Genomic DNA, 21,104 nt, shown 5'->3' with positions numbered 1-21,104 from the left:
CCTAAGAACTCTCACTTACAAGTGAAGAGAAATACCACCATAGTACTAAAAACTATAAAACTGATTTCTTGAGTTTTCAAAAATTAACCTTCAATTTTGAGTTTTAGTTTAAATTTGATAACCTCACCTTCTTCAATTCTTGAAATGCCCCTTCTAAAATCTCAGGTTCACAATATGTGACACACCCTGACCTAGATCGAGGCATGCTGGCCGTCACGTGAGGGTGACGTAGCCATGTGCACAGTGCAGAAGCAAAATTAATATAAGGAATGCGAATAAACCAAAACCAAACCAATAAGAGCACTAGATAAGATAAGGTGCAAGTGCGATATTAAGTGTGATTGCACAACCAGAGCATAAGTAGCCTAAGTGTAGTCTAGCAGGATGAATACTAATTATACAACATCCAAAGGTGATCCTACATTGGTGATAATCTGTCAGAACCTCCGTCAAATCCTCGTAAGCCACCAACAAGCACTCTTACCTAAAACCTGGAGGGGTGCAAAACAGAAAGTGTGAGTGAGCAAAAACAAAGCTTTCCAAAACCATTTCAACATTAAAGATAGTAACTCTTCGCCGTAAAACCTGTATAATTTCTCAGAAAATATAATATATACATATGTCAAAACCATGCTCAGAATAGTAATATTAAAAAATATGCCATGTCAAATATCTCAGAATAACTGAATAAGTAACTCAGGTGAATTAACTCATGAGAAATAACATATCAGCCGTATCCACCTAAAGTGGCATGTACGACTGAATCTATAGCTCAACAAGTATGTTTGCACACGAGTCAGAACCACCTAAAGTGGTATGTACAACAGGATTGGGTGTGAATAAATACGCTTTAGTGCTAGGATCACGTGAAGACGGTGCGAATAATCGTGGGTCACCTACGAGTCGGAACCACCTATAGTGGTCTGTACGACAGGACTGTGCACCTAACTTGGATCCAAGGTGAGTGTATTAGGGCTGGGCAAACGGGTCCTGGACCCGCGGGTAGGGGCGGGTAATGCGGGTAAGGGGCGGGTACGGGGCGGGTACAGATATTGTAAATTCAAAAGGGGGCGGGGCGGGCCGGGTACAGGTAAATAACGGGGCGGGGCGGGTACAGAAATGGGAAAATACGGGCCCCCGGCCCGGACCGTTGATTCCTACCTTGATTTCCTACGTTGATTTCCTACCATTGATTTCACCCTCTCTCTCTCTCTCTCTCTCTCTTATTCTTGTCTGAGACTCCCAAGACTCTCATTCTCAGACTCACTTCCTCAACTTTCCATTCTCTCGATCTCTCCTCCCTCGATCTCTCCTCCTTGAATCTCCTTCAACCTTCCAACATGCAAAATCTCCTTGAATCTCCTTTATCGCCGCCACCATCATCATCAGACCTCGATCTAGGGTTTACACTGAGGCTTCGCCGTCGATGAGCTAGGGTACCGGGAGGTGGGCCTGAGAAGAGCTTCGGGTCCAGATCCTACTCCGACGTGTACATAGCCCTCCGAATCTCCGTCAACCTTACCGTGAGGTCCGCGGCTACCAGTCGGCGTTACGAGAAATCGAAGCCCTCCGCCGCCATTGATGGGTTGATGAATCCAAATGGGTTCTCGAATTATATGCTTTTTTATCAAAGGGTACGTGTTTGTTATATAAAGTTCCTCACTTTCTTGTATATTGCCATTTTAGTATGCCCGTAAATTTCCTTTTTCTTTTGATGTTTGGATGCGATTGCAGTGCATCTGTTTGTGGGTATTTTTTTTTCTGGGATTTTTGTGCTTGCTGTGTTTGCATGGCTCTTGGGATTCATCTAACTGATAGGTGGAAAATTTGAGATGGGTTTGATTTATTTGAGATGAAATGTTTCTGAGTAGGTGGTTTTTCAGGTTGAAAATCTGTACTTTGTGTGATGTTCATGACTTTTTTGGATTTCAGTGATGAAATTTTGTGGTGATTTATGTTTATGTTATTCTGTTCGAATCAATAATTTGGATTTAAGACTATTCGGTTGTAATGTGGGTAGCTGGGATTCTGTCCAACTGATCAATAATGTCGGAGTTGTGGGAAATTAATGGGAGTTTGTGCATAGTTGCTCGCGATTGAGTATAGTTTTGTTTGTCTATCATGTTTGTAATGGACTTGAGATTGCAATGCAGCACGTGTGATCAGATTTTGTTTCAGTGATATATAGTGGTTAATAAGAATGTGAGGTTGCTACCATAATTCACTTGTCATGAAATCTTTGTGCATTTATATTTAATAGATCATGTTTCCATTTGTATCTAGTCGAATGACATGACTAATATGACTATGCGTCAAGTTCACTTTTGTACAGTGAGTATCTGAAGACAATTTGAAAAAACTGAATTTAGATGGTTATGACATGATAAATTTTCAAGTTCAATGAGGATAATATGATGTTTATATTCTATTTTTGCTTACAGATTCAATGAGGAATTGAGGATTGTTGTTGGAACTTGGGCGTTGGATGTGGTTTTAATTTGAAATTTATTGCGGATGTCATGTTTATGTTGTTTTGGAGTATTTGATTTTTGGAATTTGGATGTCTTGGACTTTCGGATATTGTGTATGTGGATTTCATTTTTAGATGTTGGAGGACGATGTAATATTGTTATTTTGGATGTATTGTTAAAACTTAATTTATGAACTTGGATATTAGACTTTGTATTTAGATTAGATGTGAATAATGGTGAATTTGTGCAAAATCTGCATAAATGCAGTGTCACTGTGATTGTGCAGTTGCAAATTGCAATCTGTGCAGTTTGCAAACTGTGCAGTGCAGTTAAAAAAAAAAAAAAGGGTACCCGTGGACCCGGCCCGAACCGGCCCGTTTTAACCGGGCCGGGTAATGTCCGGTTCCTATACAAGAAAATCCAATCCCCGCCCCGGTCCGGCCCGTTTCGGGTAATGTCAGGTTCCTACAAACTTAGGTTCGGCCCGGCTCGGCCCGGCCCGTGCCCAGCCCTAGAGTGTATGGTGCGGGAGGTGAACATCACGTGAAGGACTATGCCCTAACCATGGGCGGGAGCACTAACACCGGGGTGCAGGTTTATGAGTTCTCAACACATCTCACATAATCATCAATTCATAATAACAATCTACAACTCACCTGGTACTTACCTGAGCGTCCACAACATCAAATCACATTTATGCATACTATACTAATTCATAGTCTAAGCATAAATCAATAGGCATGGCATTTCAAAATATAATTTCATTTAAACACATTTTCTGGGAAAAATACCAAGTATATAAGTATATACTGAAAACCAAAAGCCCACTCATTGATATGTGGAAGGGTCGTAGCCCCTGAGTCTCGCTTCATTACGCTCGTCCTCTGGATAGGTCTCACCTATATGCGAAACAACTATATAAACGTTATTTTAAAGCACATAACCAAAATTAGGTAATAACTTATCATACATTGCTCAATTAGGGTGTTTGAATATACCAACGTGATCTACTCAACCCCACGAACAACCCTATATTTTTATAAAAAATTTCTCGGTCCCCATGCGCCCTCACGCGTTGGCAATGGCATGGTCAGATGTGCCCCCACACGCAGGCCAGTGCCGTCAGCTAGCCTGATGCCGTCAGGAATATTCCATGGAATATTTTGTTAAATATTAATAGAAGCTTACGGCGTTACTTTACGCCGTCAGGAATATTCCGTTAACTATGACAGAATATTCTTCGTCTTCTCCAGTGATCCTCGCCGGAGCTGCCCCCGGCCGCCGTTTGTGTCACTGGAAACTGGAAAAACTTTAAAGCTTCATTTCTTCATTTCTCATCCAAAATTCATGAATTTTATACCAAAATGAAGCTTAGGATGAGAAGAACACATTTTTACCACTTTAAGGTCCTAAAACCAACGGAATCTCGTTGGAAAAATTTGAGGAAACTGGCCAAACCCTGCAACTATATAAACCCAAACGTTCTAACGTTAAAATTACTCCAAAATGGTTCCCAGGTACTAGAGAAGTTAGAAAAATACCTTTTCAAGTCCCTAAACTGGTTAAAACCTTCGCGATCACGTCGGAGCTACATGGCACTTTGCAGGGGCTCGCGAGTTTCTAGGGTTTTCGAGGTCCAACCTCCAAACTAAGGGTATGGCTATGCTCTTAAGCTTGCAAGGAACACGAAAACAACATCCACAACCTCGATCCGTGCATAAAAGAGTTGGATGAAAGCTTAACCGTACGGTTGTACGGAAATGGAAGAAAACTCAAGAGGGAAGGAGAGAGAGAGGGGGTGAACGGGTGTGCGTGCGTGTGTGGTCCAGCTTTAGGCTACCAAACAACAACAAAAACAATTAACTTTAAGTTCCAAAAACTTAGGAATAAACTAGATTGGTCCAAAACCTAAGCTTAAACCACACCACCACACAATATAACTCAGCGTCCAAGGGTATTCTAGTATGGTCAGGGCCCAAAGTGGACAATATCGTGCTATGGTGGAGTCGAGCCCGAGATGTGGTGAGGGCTCGGGTCGGGATGTGATAATTTGGTATCAGAGCCACTTTGCCGTTTGGTGCAAGTGTGTCGACGAAGACGTCGGACCCTTAAGGGGGGTGGATTGTAACATCCCACATCGCCCAGGGGTGAGGATCCTGTAAGCCTTATATGTATATTCCCATCTCTTCCTAGCACGAGGCCTTTTGGGAGCTCACTGCTTCAGGTTCCATTGGAACTCCGAAATTAAGCGAGTTCGCGCGAGAGCAATCCCATGATGGGTGACCCACTAGGAAGTTTTCGTGGTCGGGCCCCAAAGAGAACAATATCGTGCTATGGTGGAGTCGAGCTTGGGATGTGATGGGGGCTCGGACCAGGATGTGACAATATGCTTTCACTTCATGGGTTAATGGTATCATTCCAAGCCGTTCTCGTGGACAAAGCAAGAAAGTAGTTAGTAGGTCAAATAGTTAGTTGTTAGGAGTTTAGATATTTTTCGGAAGGATCGGATCATAATCAATGTTTCCAATTTTTGTTCTAAAATTTTGGAATTGGAGTAATCTTTAAAATTTATGAACATAATTAAGATATTCATATATTTTATAAGTTTTTTTAATATTCTCTAACTTTTTCGTATATGCAATTTATTATTCTTTCTTAATATTTGGTTACATATGCATGTGTATAAATTCAACTAATTTCGTAGTGGCCACCTAGCAATGTCGTCTAGTGGTATTCTTAAGTGAGAGGTCTTAGGTTTGGTTTTTGCCAAAGCGAATTTGAACTATATTATTGCTAACTCATTGTAAGGCTCTGCAAACCCCTTCCCCTTTAGAGCACTTCCACCGTGATCCAATCTCCTCCCCTCAATAAAAAGGGCTCCATGGTATCCAACTCCACTGGGCTCCGGGGGAGCCTAGTTTCTCCCTCAGGCAGAAATCAACAGGCCCAACGCTTGGATTCTATGATGCAATGCTAAAGTCACGTAAAAAAAATTACAAAATTACAAAAAATTATAAAAAATTAATCAAATACAAAAAATTATAAAGAGATATAAAAATAATTAAGAATACAATAAAAATATAAATAATTTATAATTTTTTCTGTAAATACCTAACCATGTTCTTCCACCTTACACCACATTTCAAAATTTTCAAATACTTTCAACTAATATTTTATTATCATCCGAAATTAAAAATAAAATTATTTTTAATCTTTTTGAAAAAATAATATTTTAATACGAATTGTCTAAGCTATTCAGTTTAGAAGTGAAGATGTGGAGATGCACTTGGACAATTACTATTTCAAAAAAAAAAAAAAAACAAATTTCGTATTGTATAGCTTATCTCTTCAATTATATAATTTATTTAAGTGTATGTTTACTATTAAAATAATGAACAAAATGTATTAAAAAATACAATAAAATAAAAAAGTTATTCAAGTAAATAACTATAAAACATTATAATATTTTGATACTTTTTTTATCGTAATAAGTTTGAAACACTTAAAAAAATTTGGATTGAAAATTTCGAATTCCCGAAATCTCAAAAGGTATTTCAATTTTACGGAAAATATTCAAATTCGTATTTGAAATTTTTGGTTTGGATCTGAAAATTGTACTTTTGAAACTGAAACATAATTCCAATTTGCATCCCTAGTTAAAAGGGAAGGGAATCGGTGAGGTAGAAGTAGGGATGGGCAAAATATCCATGGGTATGGGTAACCACGGTTACCCGCCCATTTAAAGTTGATGGTTATGGTTATGGGTAACCATTTAAACAAATAAACGGTTATGGGTATAACCGTTTATTCATGAAATTTAAATGGACGTTTATGGGTATTATCCGCGGTTATAACGGGTATCCATCGGCTGTGGATAATATTCATGGTTATAACGGGTATCCATTTACCCATTTAATTTAATATATATAAAATTAAAAAAAAAGAAAAGTAAAAACCCTCAGAGTTACAAATCCGTCACTTTCTTTCTCCGCCTCTGACTTCGTCACTCTCTCTCTTTGACGCTCTCTCTCTTCGTCGCTCTCTCTTTCTGTCGCTCTCTCTCTCCGTCACTCTCTCTCTCCGTCGCTCTCTCTTTGCACCTCTCCCCGTCGCTCGCTCTCTCTCTTTGTCGCTCTCTCTGGGCCTCTCTCTCCGTCGCTCTCTCTCTGTGCCTCTCGACTTCGACTCGACCACACCTTGGCGACCTCGCTTAATCGCAGTGAGAATTCCGCCATGGCCAAAAGCTCGTTCAAGCTTGAACATACTCTAGGTATGCTTTTAATTTTTAATTTTGTTGGGTTATTTGTATGGTTTCTGGAATGCCCATATGCCTATTTTGGTTTCTTTTAATTGGCTGATTGTAGTTTTTGATGTCTTGTTCTTGAACACCTGAATTATGGATTGAAGGATGATTTGCAGATAAAAGTTTATGTCTTTTCAATTTTATAAAACAAAAGTTTGGGTTTTTATCGATTGCTTCTGCTTGGTATTGTTTAAATTTTAGTATGAGTTTTTTTATCGAACTTGTTCTGATATCAAACTTGTTTGTTCAATGGAATTAAGTCGTGGGATTATAAATCATCGGCCTTTGTTTGACATCAGTTTTTCTATTGAACTTGTTTTTGATAGAATTAATTTGTGGGGTTGTAGATTATCAACCTTTGTGTACAATCTTATCAATAGCATCTGTTTGGTATTTTAAATCAGTCTCAGTTTTCTATCCCACGTTTACCAAGTTGGAACTTCCAACTTCCTCAGTCCCGATTGTATGTAATGGGTAGCTAAAATGTATTTATTAATTGTCAAAAAATAAAAATTATGACAAATTTTTTTTTTGTAATTTTCAAATTGTTAAAAAAATAATGTAGACGGGCGAAAAAAGAGAGGGTAAATGGGTTAAAAAAGGATAAACGGGCGAAAAATGGGTAAATGGGTAAATGGTTATGATTATGGTTAAATGGGTAAATGGTTATGGGTAAATGGGTACACGGTTATGAGTATGGATAACCGTTTATAAACGGTTATGGTTATGGGTATAACCATTTATGTAATTACCCAACGGGTAAACGGTTATGCGGGTATGAACATAAATGGTTATGGGTAAATAATCGTGGTTACCCGCCCGCCATAACCATTGCCCATCCCTAGGTACAAGTTACAACTACAAACTCACACTGGAAGAGTACAGAAATATAATTGCTTTCTATTACTACGATAAAATGTCATCTACAAATAAATGCTCATCTGAAAATTAAAAATAGTTACCGTCTAAATTTTGAATTTTTGTAAACTAAAATTTAAAAAATAAAAACTGAAAACTGAGATCGGGGTCGTAAATTAGTCATTTTACCTTGAGGCCCATTAACCCCCAACCTGCTTTCACGCTCGTGTTACTGTAAGTCCGTAAGCCGTCGTCTCCAGCTCGCTCTCAGTCTCAACCGACTTCTTTGGCTCCCCTCCGTCCGGTATCAGGTAATTCGCTTAAATTTTCTTGCCTCTTGTTCTCGGGAAAATTGGGTTCGAGTCAATTCACTCTTTCCAATTGCTCCGTCTGCAAAGTTTTAGGTTTGATAGCCTTGATTTACATACAAATTTGTATACAAACACGAATTGACCTATTGATTTGAACAGTAATATTTGACAGAAGATGGCATGGAGGCAAATGTTATTCCCCACCAGATCAATGTTGGTACCATTTTCCACAGGCGGGTTCGCCAGATTCTCCACCAAATCAAACCCTTATCTAGGTAAGCCGGAAACATTTTTTTAGTGGGGGCAACTTCCAATGACAAAATTAAATTAACAATTCGATACATTGCTATCAACTTATTGTCCAACAACGTATTTTTGGTAACTGGTGCTTAGAATGGTGAAATTGCAAACCCCATCAGCTAACGGATAAAGTTACTTGGCTAGGAAGGGCGAGAGGGTAGGAAAATGCACAGAATGTCAAAACTTTAGGCGTTAGCTAATCCATTCCAAATCTAGGCACAAGCCCTTAGGGCCTGTTTGGTGGGCTGGATGGGATTAGGTAGCTACGTGGGATGGGACAAAGTATGGAATCTGAAAACAGTGAAGAAGTAGAAAGAAATGGGAAATTAATTTAGGGTTTTTGTAATGCTCTTTATTTAGGTTTTGATAGATAGAAATGAAAAATTTTCTTGGTCAATGAAGAAGGAATGGTTAATGAGGCTGCTTATGATTGCATTGCCTAACTCGTTTGGGTTTCGAGAAAGTTGGGGGATCTAAACAATGGTTAGTCAAATATTGGGTTTTGTTCTTCAGTGTTTCTTGTATGTAACTATCTATTTACTGAGGAACTTTTATCTACTACTGGAAATCGAACTGGGGTTCATCTCTGTACTTTTTCTTTGCGATTATTATTACTGTTATGTTTTTTTTTTTTTTTTTTACTTTTTTGCTCTTCTCTGATGCTATAAGATTAAGAATAATGAAGGGAATCAAAAGTGAATATTATGTGTGCATAGATTAGCCTATAAGTAGCTGTGTAGGCTAAATTGGGCGGTCTCCATTTTCATGTTTCAGATTGTAAAGTGGATTTAGTTTAATGGGGAAACATCAAAATTGGGTTCTCGTGGTTGTTTTTCATGCAGTGAAAGTTGGGATACCAGAGTTTTTGAATGGGATTGGCAATGGAGTGGAATCTCATGTGGCCAAGCTTGATTCTGAGATTGGCGATTTCCAAAAGCTGCTTGTCACTCGTACTCTCAGACTGAAGAAACTTGGCGTCCCTTGCAAACATGTAAGCAATCTTGAGTCTACCACTTATTTTACGGTTAGAGACTCACCAGCTAGACATTGAAGTCTCTGTTTTTAGTTAGTTCTTGGAATTTTAGTATCAGTATTGTTTTTCATTGGTGGTTTGGATCCGAGGAATCCTTTAAGCATGCTGATGAATTTGGTGGTTGATTTCATTACTTCCCACCGTGATTTAAAAAATTGATAGCTGGTTTCTGTTTTGCAGAGGAAGCTGATCTTGAAATACACTCACAAGTATAGGCTGGGACTTTGGAGGCCTCGAGCTCAGCCCGTCAAAGTCTAGTTAATCTGGGAGTAGCATGTCCTTTACAAAGATTTTGTCTGCTGCAAAATGTGACTGTCAGACGCTTGATGCATTGAGCTTTGAAAGAAGAGTTTTGCTTGCTTTTTGTTCTAGTTGTTCGTCACCTTTATTTAAATTTCATTACGAAGTTTAGTGGTTTAGTGTCTGATGTACTGGATAACTGGATGTTCAGTTGCATATGTAAGAGATGTGATCGAACATTTATGGGTACATGTATCGTCAATCCAGTACCTGCATTACTTTGAAGACTTAGCTTGGTTTTCAGTTACTGAGGAGCTAAAGATTATGTAATCCACCATTTAGACAGCTTTACACTATCGGCACTAAGTTACCAACGCAGCATTCGAAGTGGTAACCAAAGCTTGCAGTTAGTAATACGGAAAATCTCTCTATAGTGGTTGGGGTGTAACGCCCCGGTCCCAAAATATTTATTTTACTTCGAGAAATAATAATATTAGTGATAGGCTCAAAATAAAAATCTTATTTAGTTTATTATCCTTAGCTAACAACTCCAATTCAAATCCTTCATCCCACAAGTAATTTATAAGCATTATTCATTTTTTCCAAAACATCCAAATTAAATTCCAATTTAGTACCATTTCTTTGTAGGGACCAATTTCCATTATGTAACCTTTATTCTTGAATTAATTTAACTTCACATATTTTATGACTGCATCTAACGTCTTATTAGACTGCCCACGTACCCTCAACGGGGATCAAGCTTTTCGTAGTTCAAAAGTTCAAAGTTTCGAACCAAATACAAACTATTCATTTAATCCCACATACACCACTTAAACCATAACAATTAGATAAAAAACAACCTACTTAAAATAAGGAAATTCATATAACAACGCAAATGTCAGCTCCCTGGCCGTGCGCCGCCGTCCCCGCCACCCGACTCGCCGGAAAATTCAACTATTCCTAAAAATTCTAAAAAATTATAGAAATGAAGATCTCAATGAGAAGAGAAACTTTCATACCTGTAACCAAGACCAATTTTGCCTGGAAATGCTCCAATTTCATCAAAACCCGTTGGAACCCTAGAATTTGGGTGTCCTCAATTCGACTCCATAGCAACTCCGATGCCCCAACCAATGAATGGGCTTCGTTTCTTGGTTCATGGAGAGTCTAGTGGTGGTTTAAATTTAACCAAAATGTTTCAGATTTTGATGGATTTTGAGCGAAGAAGGTCGCGGCACCCGTGAGGTGTTTTCCCCAATTCTAAGACCAATTAAACTCCAATTTGTGGTGGAATAGGTAAAAGAGATGATTAGAGATAATTTTCAGGTGGTGGGGGACATTAATTTCTTCGGAATTTGGCCGGAAGAGGATGAATCTCACCGGTTATGCCTCACGGGTCAAAAGACCCATTTTCCCCCCTCCTATTTTCTTCTCTCCTTTCCCTTCTTTCTCTCTTCTCTCATTGGTCACATCTCATCCTCCCCTTTTCTGATTGGCTCCTCTCTCCCTCCTTTCTCTCCTTTATCTTCCATCTCCACCGCCTAACTTTTCTTACTTTTAATCTGGGCCACACACGTGGCCTTCCAGATTTGGCTCCAAAAATCTAGAGTATTCTAGTAATGGTAAATTTACAATTTTATCCCCGACTTTAAACGTTAATAACTTCTTCGTTCTAACTCCGTTTCACAAATGGTTTGCGCCTACGCGTTCGTGAGGTCGAGCTCTATTCAATATAAATTTTGACCTCAAAAGATCTACGTATTTTAATTAATTAAGGTCCAAACTTTAAACCTTGTCACTAGTTTAATTTAAAACTAAACTTACACAAACTATTATAAATTCTTGAAAAATCATATAAAAGCTCAATAATATTCACGTTTTAATTCTTCATAATCATAAATCGATTTATTTTCGATTTTCTCCACATATTCATATATTTAAAATTTTCAGGGTATTACATGGGGGGGGGTGGTGGTTTGGGTGGTCAAAGGTTTTGATGGGCATGTGTTGTAAAGAGACAAGTTAAAATCCTTATGTCCTTCGCTACTGAGTTATTGAGGATTAGGCCCAAACCATCCTGAAGGAAAAGCAAGTCCTGGGGACTGCTTTGTTGATCTTCTAGCAGCTGCTGGGTGCTTAGCGGCTATGGAAGCTTTTCCCACAGCCATGGAAGCTTTTTTGATGACTGTGAATGCTTCCCTCGGTGCTGATGGAGTGTTTCTCTCGGTGCTGGTAGAGTGCTTTCCCTAGACGCTGATGGAGTGCTTTCCCTAGGCGTTGATGTGGTGCTTTTCCTAGGCGCTGATGTGGTGTTTCCCTAGGCGCTGATGGAGTGTTCCCTAGGCCCTGATGGAGTGCTTTCACCCACTGGTTCTGGTGGCTTTAGGGAGTATTTGTTAAACTGACAAACATTGGGAGTTAAAACAAATAGGCTAGGCATGAGAGCTTGAGGTGTGGGAGCTAAAGACCCACAAGTTTAGAAAATGAGATGGTGTGATTCGTTTTGGCGCATTTAGGTTGTGATTTAGGAGAATGATTCGTAAAAGATCTTGTAGTGGTTGAGTTTCTAGTCACGGTGGCTGATTACGGCTTCTAAGGTAGAAGATGAAGGGTGAAAGACGAAAGCTTAAAGTTGGCGTCTATGGCTTATTGGAAGGCTTGCAGTAGTCAAGAATGAGTTTCTGCAGCAGGAAGAAGAGTTTCTTTCAGTAGGTGAATCTTTTCTTCCCTAGGCATGAGGTTGAAGGGATTTGTTGGAATATGTTTGGTATCTAGATTTGGTATTTTTTGTTATAGATGAAGGGAAACATTGGAGGGAGGAGAATGAAAAACTTAGGGCTAGGTTTGTGGCTGATGTAGGAAGCTTGCAGCATGCAAGAGAGATTTCCAGAAGCTGGGAGAAGATGCGTTTTCCCCTTTGCTTACAGCTAAGCATGGTGTGTCTCTCCTACTTGTAATAGAACTAGTCCTCCCTCTCTCTAATATGGGCTTCCAATTTATAATAGGTGATGGTTATCCCTAAATTTTGTTGAATAAAGTGATGTGCCGAAAACAACTTGTCCCTGAGTAAAACAAAGAACCAAAGTTGCCTTATGCCCAACGAACAAAATGGGGTAGTAGAAATAGCTTATTTCCAACAGATAAAAGGATGTAAAGGTCAAAGATGCTAAGTACATTTTTGGTAGGAAATCCTTAAGAATCTTTCTCTAATGGTGAAAGCTAAGGGTTCATTTGTGCTTACTTTTCCATTGAGCTAAAAAGGTGAAACAGTCTAGTGCAGGGATTGGTTCACGGGAAGACAGGTTTTGGTGTAGGGAAAGGGTGGAATACTTTGGTAAGGGAAAATGTGACATACTTTGGTCACTAAAATGGTGAAATACTCTAGGAAGATAAGTTACTGTGGAGTTGGACTAATGGCGGTGCACAACTGAAACAATGTGCAGGGAAATATCTCATTTGCTTACCTAGCATGGGATCACTCTAAATTGTGCTTGGACTTTGATACTGCCAAGTAGGCCAAAGTCTCCAATATTGAAGAGTTTTCCATGTGCCTTATGGACCTCCGTACCCTTCCACACCTCAACCCTCAAGCAAGCCCTATTAAACCACAGGTGTTAGGTCCATATAAGCTTCGTAAGTGTTGGGTTTGAAAGAATGTGCTTGGCGTGACATGATAATTAAATAAAACCTTGCTTAGCATATAATATAAATAGGATTTAGCACGAAATTACACGTACCGTATAGGACGTTTGGGCCTTCAATCCTATTGAGCCTTGCATGACATTTTTGGGCTCCTACAGGAATAAACTTCACATTGTAATAAGTTATAATTTTTTGGGTCTCGTCTTAAGGAAACTTGCCTCCACATAGTAATAATTGTCAAGAAGCTTAAAAATATGCAATGTCACCAATGAAGTTTAAGATGAATAAAATATCTCTCTAAAGTTGTTTAGAACAATAATTTGTTTTTTTAGAGTTTGATGTCACATCTTTGAGCTTGTGGCATGTAATACTCATCAACGTGGTTACATTCTTGTTGAAGCCAAAATGTTTCTACCTTCTCAAGATGTTTACAACTTTTGAGCAAGCATTAGGAAAACTAATGAAAATGGCTTGAAAACTTTGAGTTTTAATGATAAGGACAAAATAAAGGGTAAAGTGAATAGTACCAGGATTGACTTTTAGTGTAAAAATGTGGTTTTTTGTTAAAGTGAACAGTACCGGGAGCTTTTCGTTAAAGTTCCCTAAAACTTTTGGTGTGCTTTTATAGATTAGGTGTCTCTCTTTTTCTAATGTTACATCTTGACATGTTCTACTACTAATGTAGTTATATGTATCTGTCATTAAAGACAATTGAGTCATAAAATAATATTTTTGAACTATACCTCTATTAAGTAAGAACATCTTATAATAATAAGATTTGTTTGTCCCAACATCATGACTATATAGAGGGTTTATTGTATATTGCACATGTATACGTTTTTGTTAACTTTTATCTTTCCTTCAATCAAAAAGGGTTTATTTTATTTTATTTTATTTTATCACAAATAGTCCTTGAAATTTACGAAAGTCCTCATTCGGGTCTTTAGTGTTAAAATGAATCAATATTGTCATTACAATTGACAACCACACATCAATTTGGTCATTCCATTAAGATTCTTTCAAGTTTTCAGTTAATGTGCTGACTAGTATGCATGCAGGGGCTATAAGTCCAATAATATGCTGACACATGGATTACAAAAAAATTAATTAATTATTTAAAATTTTAAAATCTATAACAACAAAATAAAAAGGAACAAAAATTCTAATTTTCTCACTTTGCACCCTAAGCTTTTGAAATTGGATTGATTTACACCTTGTCTCTTTGAACGTCAAATCATCCATTAAATTGATAAGTGTTTTGTCAATGTGAAGCAAATATGGCTTACATGTTAACCATATAATAATCTCAAGCTTACTACATTGTCAGTTTAATAAATTATCATACAATCAATCAAACTGAAGCATAAAGATCCAATTTCAATATCTTTGGGTGCAATATGAGATAATTGAAACTTCGTAGCCCATTTTGAAAATCACCCTAAACATGGAGGATATAAAAACTAGTTAACCCTCCTTTCAATTATTTTTAAACCTTTAAAACACTTTTAAAAAATTTATCTTTTGTATAATCCATGTGGCAACATATTATTGGACTTATAAACCCTACACTACACGTATGCTTAGCCAGCATATTGAGGGTGTGTTTGTTTGCCATTTTTAGCCCACACTGGACTGGACTGGACTAACATCTAGTCTAATTCTGTGTTTGTTAGCAGTAGGGATTAGCATTAGTGGGACTAGGAGGGACTCGCCTCCACTAAAGCCTTCACAAGAGGGTCTTATCGAGACTGTCCAGAAAGAGCCAAACTGCTAAGACCAGCTTCGTTCGCCCCTTTAATCCTTTGCGAGCTTTATTGATCTCGCCCTTTTTGCTTTCAAACTCATAGATCTCGTCCTTCACACATCAATAGCAGCATCAGTAGTAGATCGATGACTACATCATCAAATCGATCTCACCCTTCTGTCGAGATGACGCATAGGGTTGATAGGTTGTTTTAGAGGAATCGATCGACGGCGGCGACTCAAGCTTTTCTCTTTCTGTAGTCCAGCCTGTCTTCCTCTCACAGGTAACGACTCAAGGTACTTTTTTCCTCTTCTTTTCCTGATTCAAAACAAATTTAAAGTTTCAAATTGCGGGCTGAGAATCTGCAGCAATTTGCGGGATGAGGAAAATTGAATTATTCACAGTCTCGTTACTTTGAAGTTTTTGTTAAGCATATTGTAGAGCTTCAATGGAGAGATATGTAGAGAAGAATTAAGAGATTTAGAGAAGAGTTGAGAAAGAAGAGAGAGAGCTTGGAAAATAAGCTACTGAATCTTGTATTAGATTTTCTGTAATTACAACAGTACACAATCTTACATTATATATTGTAAGATCTTAGCCTAACTACCTTATCTACTTTATTACAATCTTATCTTATACAATTCATTATATCGACTACAACAATACACAATCTCCTTGATGAATGACAAGTGGCATAATCCTTTTCATTCATTATTTATATTCTAACATCCCCCCTAAATCCCATGTTTGGATGAGCCAAGCATGAGATTGTAGCAGTGAGTGTTAAACAAAGGAGAACTCAAGCCTTTTGTTAGAATATTAGCAAATTGCTCAGAATAAGAGACAAACTGAACAAGCAATTTTTTAGCAGCAACTCTTTCTCGAACAAAATGAACATCCACTTCAATGTGTTTAGTCTGTTGGTGCTGAACTGGATTAAAAGATAGAGCAATTGCTGATAGATTATCACAAAAGAGTATTGGAATTTGTTAAGGTTGAATATGAAGGAAAGTGAGTAGCTGTTGGATCCAATCTAATTCTGCAGCAATAGATGAAATTGCTCTATATTCAGCCTCCATTGAAGAACGTGACACAATTTGTTGTTTCTTAAAGGACCAAGAAATAGGATTATTTCCTAGGAATACAACCAAACCAGTAGTGGACCTTCGATCATTTGGATCACTTGCCCAGTCAGCATCACTGAAGGACTTTAAAACCAATTCTCCTCTGGTGTAAGTAATTCCATGAGAAATCAAGCCTTTGAGATATCGTAAAATCCTCTTCATTGCTGTAAACTGAGAGACCATTGGAGTTTGCATAAATTGGCAAACATGATGAACAAAAAAGGCAATGTTAGGTCTTGTAAACACAAGGTACTGCAATGCTCCAACAATGCTCCTGTATAAGCCAGGATTATTGTAAGGTTGCCTGTCATCCTTGAGAAGTCGATTGTAAGGAAGATAAGGAGTTGAAGCAGGTTTAGAGTCTAACATTTCTGTCTTCTTTAAAAGATCTTGTATATATTTTTATTGAGATAAGAATAGTCCATCCTTTGTTCTTGCAATTTGAATTCCCAAGAAAAAATGTAACGGACCAAGATCCTTAATGTCAAATTTTGTTCTCAAGTCTGAAATAACTTGTTGTGTTACACCCCACCCTTATTTTATTTAAAAATGTTTTTTTTTAGTTCCTAATTGGTGAGTCCAAGGGGCCCATCCCTTTATTTTTGGTCTCCTTCTTCCTGTGCTCCCTTTCCCCAACACCCTCAGACACTCTCTCCCCTCGACAAACTCTGCAACTCTTTCTCTCTAAGTTTTAGACTCCTTCACTCACAATCATCACTCATCTTGGCCAAGTCTCTACTCAAAGCCACCATCATTAGAATCAATAAGGCCTGAGGATTTCATTTATGCTTTTGCATGTACAATTTACAATTGGGATGACAATCAACCCTCAAACCTGACAGCTTGGACGCCACCTCTTCGAATTCAAGTGGGTTCTTTCGTCCATTTCCTACTAATCTAGAATTACTTTCTTTTCATCTCCAGCAAAGAAATTCGGTGATTTTTCTTCGGCCAATCTCTGGCAAAATCCAAGTCTAAACTCAATGAATTCGAGGCTCTGTGAACTCAATTTAACCTCTCTTAAACCTCAGGTATAATCTTCAATCTTTGCATTTTAAAATCAAATCGGAATTCGAGGAATTTAAACCTTTGTGATCTTTTATTTCGTTTCCCAGTCTTCTAATGTGAGTGACCATGATATTTAAGTTGAAACTTGATGAATTCGAGGTTCTACGAACTTGAGTTGACTTCTATTTGACCCCAGGTATTGTCTTCATACCTTGCATGTCGAATTCGATTTCAAATTTAAGGGCTAAAACCCTTGTTTCTTCACTGTCAGATTCTCTCCAGAATCCAACGACCGTATTTGGTCACTTTCTGGCGTGCCTAAGGTGAAAACAACCCACCAGTGACCAACTTTAAAACTGAGGTGAAATTCTAGACTTCTTATGAGACTTTTGAGGTCTAATTCGAAGGAATTAAAGTGATGTAGGTTCTGGTTTTCGTTTCCAGAAATTGGTGAGGTTTTCCGGCCAAGTTCTTTTAAGTTCGAGATGGATCAACTTTGTTTTGTTCAGTTTTACATGTAGGTAACTTTCTGTTACTCTCCTTGTGATTTTGGTTGGATTTGGGATGAAAACCCCTTGGGAAATAACCAATTCGAAGTATGTGATTTTCAGGGATAAGTCCTAGAAAATGCTAAGTAAATTAAATATTGTTGTTATAGGTGAAATTATTAGAAATACAGATATTGAGGAGGCACCTATTAGGGACTACACTTGGATCATCGGTGAGTAGACCCCTTCTAAAATTACATGATTTTTATAGTTCAATTTCATAAATGAATAGCATGCCTTACGAGTTTATGATTTGATTTTATATTAAGCAAGTTTATTGAATATGTTGATTTTCGTCTCGTGTTTTTAGTGAGTAATTAATTGTTGGCCTATTTTGAACTATATTTTAATATATCGTATTTTTTTCTATAAAAACCATGAACTGGTAGATTATTTGATGGATGACGATAGGATGCTAGAACATGTTTTAGAAACCCCTCTTTATAGTAAAGACGATGGATGACTTTATACTATGAAGTGGTTATTTATGAGAGGCGTAACTATTTGTGCATACCTAGTGGACACTATGCCGTCTGGGGCGAGGATCTGGTGTTGGCAGATAGGTCGGAAGAAATAATCCCTAGCTACGGGCTGAGAGACACAGAGCAGGCATTGGGCCGGGGCGCAGAGACCACAGTACTGGCATAGGGCCAAGAGAATATATTTAATTCAGTGATCTTACTAGCAGTACACCGCTCTTACGAGACAATATACGAGATGATACATGTGATGATTTTATGATGTTTTTCCGCGTTATACCTGTTGAGATGTTTTATGGCATGCTAGAGTTTCAGAAAACTTATCACTTATTTATGCTACTAGTTTTCATTATATATAAACTTGGGGGTTAGTATGTTCATAACTGTTTTCGTATTATATATATATATATATATATATATATATATATATATATATATATATATAAACCTGGTCCACTTACCCTTGTTTTGCGCCCCCTTTCAGGATTTAGAATTGAGGCTTACGATCCCGACGTCAACGCTTTCGCATTGGCATATTCGAGTCCTCTTGGTGTAGGACCCACATCCTTTTATTTATTAACTTATACATTAATTCTTTTAGAACTCTAGTTAGTTGTATGCTTTGAACACGTTCCTAAATTATTAATTCATTGTATTTTAAATTCATAACCCTTATTTATTTCTTATTCTTAGCTTTTGTATCAATTAATGGCTTTCGTCACCCTCGGTGTCGGCCAGCACGTGTCTATCCTGGTATTTGGGGAATATTAGGGTCGGGGCGTGTCATGTTGAATTGCATCTGTAGCACTCCTAGTGATGATAATATCATCAACATACAGTAACAACACAACAATTGTACTTCTAACATGCTTCACAAATAGAAAACTATCATAATATGTGTTGATGAAACCCAATTTAGGCAAAAACTGAGTAAACCTGTCATTCCAAGCTCTGGGAGCTTGTTTTAAACCATAAAGTGATTTCTGTAACTTGCATACCAAGGAAGGAAATTGATCATCTACAAAACCTGGTGGTTGGGACATGTACACCTCTTCATGTAGTATGCCATGTAAGAATGCATTCTTAACATCCAGCTGCCTCAATGGCCAATTAAACTATGCTGCAAGTGCCATAATTAACCTCACCGTTGTTGGTTTTACTACAGGGCTGAGTGTCTCTTCATAATCTAGTCCTTGCTCCTAACTAAACCTCTTTGCTACTAACCTAGCCTTGTGCTTTGCAATTGTCCCATCATCATTATGTTTAATCTTGAAAATCCACTTACAACCTACTAAATTCTTCTAAAATGGTAAAGGAACCAGAGTCCAAGTTTTTTGAGAATAAAAAGCCTCAAGTTATTCTTTCATAGCTTCAAACCATACTGGAATCTTCATAGCAGACTTATAAGATGAAGGCTTAATCTGTGTTAAATCAGCCAATTGATCATTATGAATTGAAGCACACAAAACTTTCTTCTTAAAGATGCCATGCTTCGATCTAGTTTGCATAGAATGAATGTTCATAGGTGGTAAACTGAAGACCACTTGCGAACTTTTAGGATAAAAATCAGATTACACAGTCACAGAAGAATCTGGTGCAATAATGGATTGTGAGGTACTGGATATGGGTGAATCAGGTAAGGTTTGTGGTGGTGATGTTAAGGATGAAACCTGTGGTGTGAGAGAATTTATAGTATTAAGAGATACCAAAATGTTCTAAAGGTTAGGAATCAAAGAAGGGCTAGGTGTAGGAACATTGGACTTCAGCTGAGACTTGGTGCAAAAAAAGGCATATGAAAAGTCTAATTCATCAAATATCACATGTTTGGATATAAAGACCTTCTTATTATTTAACTCCTAACTGATGTATCCCTTATAGTTAGATGCATACCCCAAAAATACACACTTCAAAGTCTTAGGTTGTAGTTTGGTGGTATTATAAAGCTTTAACAATGGGTAACAAGCACATCCAAACACTCTTAAGGTGTTGAATATTAGGAATTTTGCAATACAAACTTTCAAAAGGTGATTTGTTTTGAATGATAGAAGATGACATCTTATTTATCAGGTAAATGGCAGTTTGACATACATAGGTCCAAAACTTATAAGGTAAGTTGGCATTTTGAAGCAATGTAATGGTAGTTTCCACAAGATATTTATATTTTCTCTCAGCTAAACCATTATGTTCAGATGTATATGGACATGATTTTTGATGTAAAATGCCATTTGCAGTGAAATTTTTTTGTAAGGGTTTGCCTATGTATTCTCCCCCTCCATCACTTTGCAAGATTTTAATTCTAGCTAAGAAGTAAGTAAGAAAAAATTAGTAAAAGGATGCAAAGACAGAAGAAAGATATGATTTATTAAACAATGGAAACATCCAGCAAAATTTGGTACATTCCTCTGCAAAGATGACATAGTATCTAAAGCCATCAACGGAAATACATGGTGTAGGTCCCTACAAATCATTGTGAATAACCTCAAAAGGGATTAAAGACTTACTAATAGCTAGACTAAAGGGAAGTTTGGCAAATTTGCCTTCTAGACATTTCTGACTTACTACAGGGGATACATCTTTAACAACAGGTATTCTAGACTTATTTAGTATAAGAGATAACAATTAAGTTTGAAGGATGACCTAACCGGGTATGCCATAGGGTAGAGGTAACAATTTTCCCAAGACAAGCAATAGTTGAAGATGTTGTTGGTATTGATGAAGAAGGAAGAGCACCAATTAAAGGGATATGGTAAAGTCCATTATACAGTGGCCTTTAAACAAGATTCTCCCTGTGACTTTGTCCTGAATCCAAAAATAATATGCATCAAAGATTAGCCAGCAGTTGTTGTCCAAACAAATTTTATGTACTGATAACAGATTATGAGATAACTTGAGAATATATAAAACATAATATAAATTGATGGATTGATAAGGAGTTCTATGAACAGTGTTCCCAATATGAGTGATTGGCAAACTTTCACCATTAGCTGTTTGGACAATATCATGTTGTGGATAAGGAGTAGCTAAAGAGAGATTATAAGATCAT

At 37.6% G+C, this 21,104-nt stretch overlaps 2 protein-coding genes and 1 long non-coding RNA gene across 4 annotated transcripts; 2 read left to right on the top strand and 1 right to left on the bottom strand.

Moving 5' to 3' along the window:
• The first annotated feature begins 1,229 nt into the window (after positions 1 to 1,229).
• On the top strand, positions 1,230 to 2,723 carry LOC114827572 (uncharacterized). Its single transcript, XR_003776677.2, has 2 exons — positions 1,230 to 1,634; positions 2,442 to 2,723. It is a non-coding gene; the product is annotated as an uncharacterized lncRNA (long non-coding RNA).
• A 5,062-nt stretch (positions 2,724 to 7,785) lies between these two features.
• On the top strand, positions 7,786 to 9,801 carry LOC114827571 (uncharacterized). Of its 2 annotated transcripts, none has more exons than XM_029109624.2 (4): positions 7,786 to 7,943; positions 8,103 to 8,218; positions 9,086 to 9,234; positions 9,457 to 9,801. In XM_029109624.2, the coding sequence occupies exons 2-4, from the start codon at positions 8,119 to 8,121 to the stop codon at positions 9,532 to 9,534; spliced, it is 327 nt and encodes a 108-aa protein (XP_028965457.1). In that variant the 5' UTR covers positions 7,786 to 7,943; positions 8,103 to 8,118; the 3' UTR covers positions 9,535 to 9,801. The 2 variants fall into 2 exon arrangements, with proteins under 2 accessions (XP_028965457.1, XP_028965458.1); XM_029109625.2 differs by having other exon boundaries at positions 7,806 to 7,943; positions 8,116 to 8,218.
• Positions 9,802 to 15,891: 6,090 nt separating this feature from the next.
• Positions 15,892 to 16,395, bottom strand: LOC114827378 (uncharacterized mitochondrial protein AtMg00810-like). Its single transcript, XM_029109156.1, has one exon. It carries the CDS (start codon positions 16,393 to 16,395, stop codon positions 15,892 to 15,894), a length of 504 nt encoding a protein of 167 aa, XP_028964989.1.
• Between the last annotated feature and the right edge of the window lie 4,709 nt (positions 16,396 to 21,104).

This window comes from Malus domestica, chromosome 10 (assembly GCF_042453785.1).
Source record: "Malus domestica chromosome 10, GDT2T_hap1".
Taxonomy (NCBI): Eukaryota; Viridiplantae; Streptophyta; class Magnoliopsida; order Rosales; family Rosaceae; genus Malus; species Malus domestica.
The sequence above is the reverse complement of the archived record's forward strand: the minus strand, read 5'-3'. Positions and strand labels throughout refer to the sequence as shown.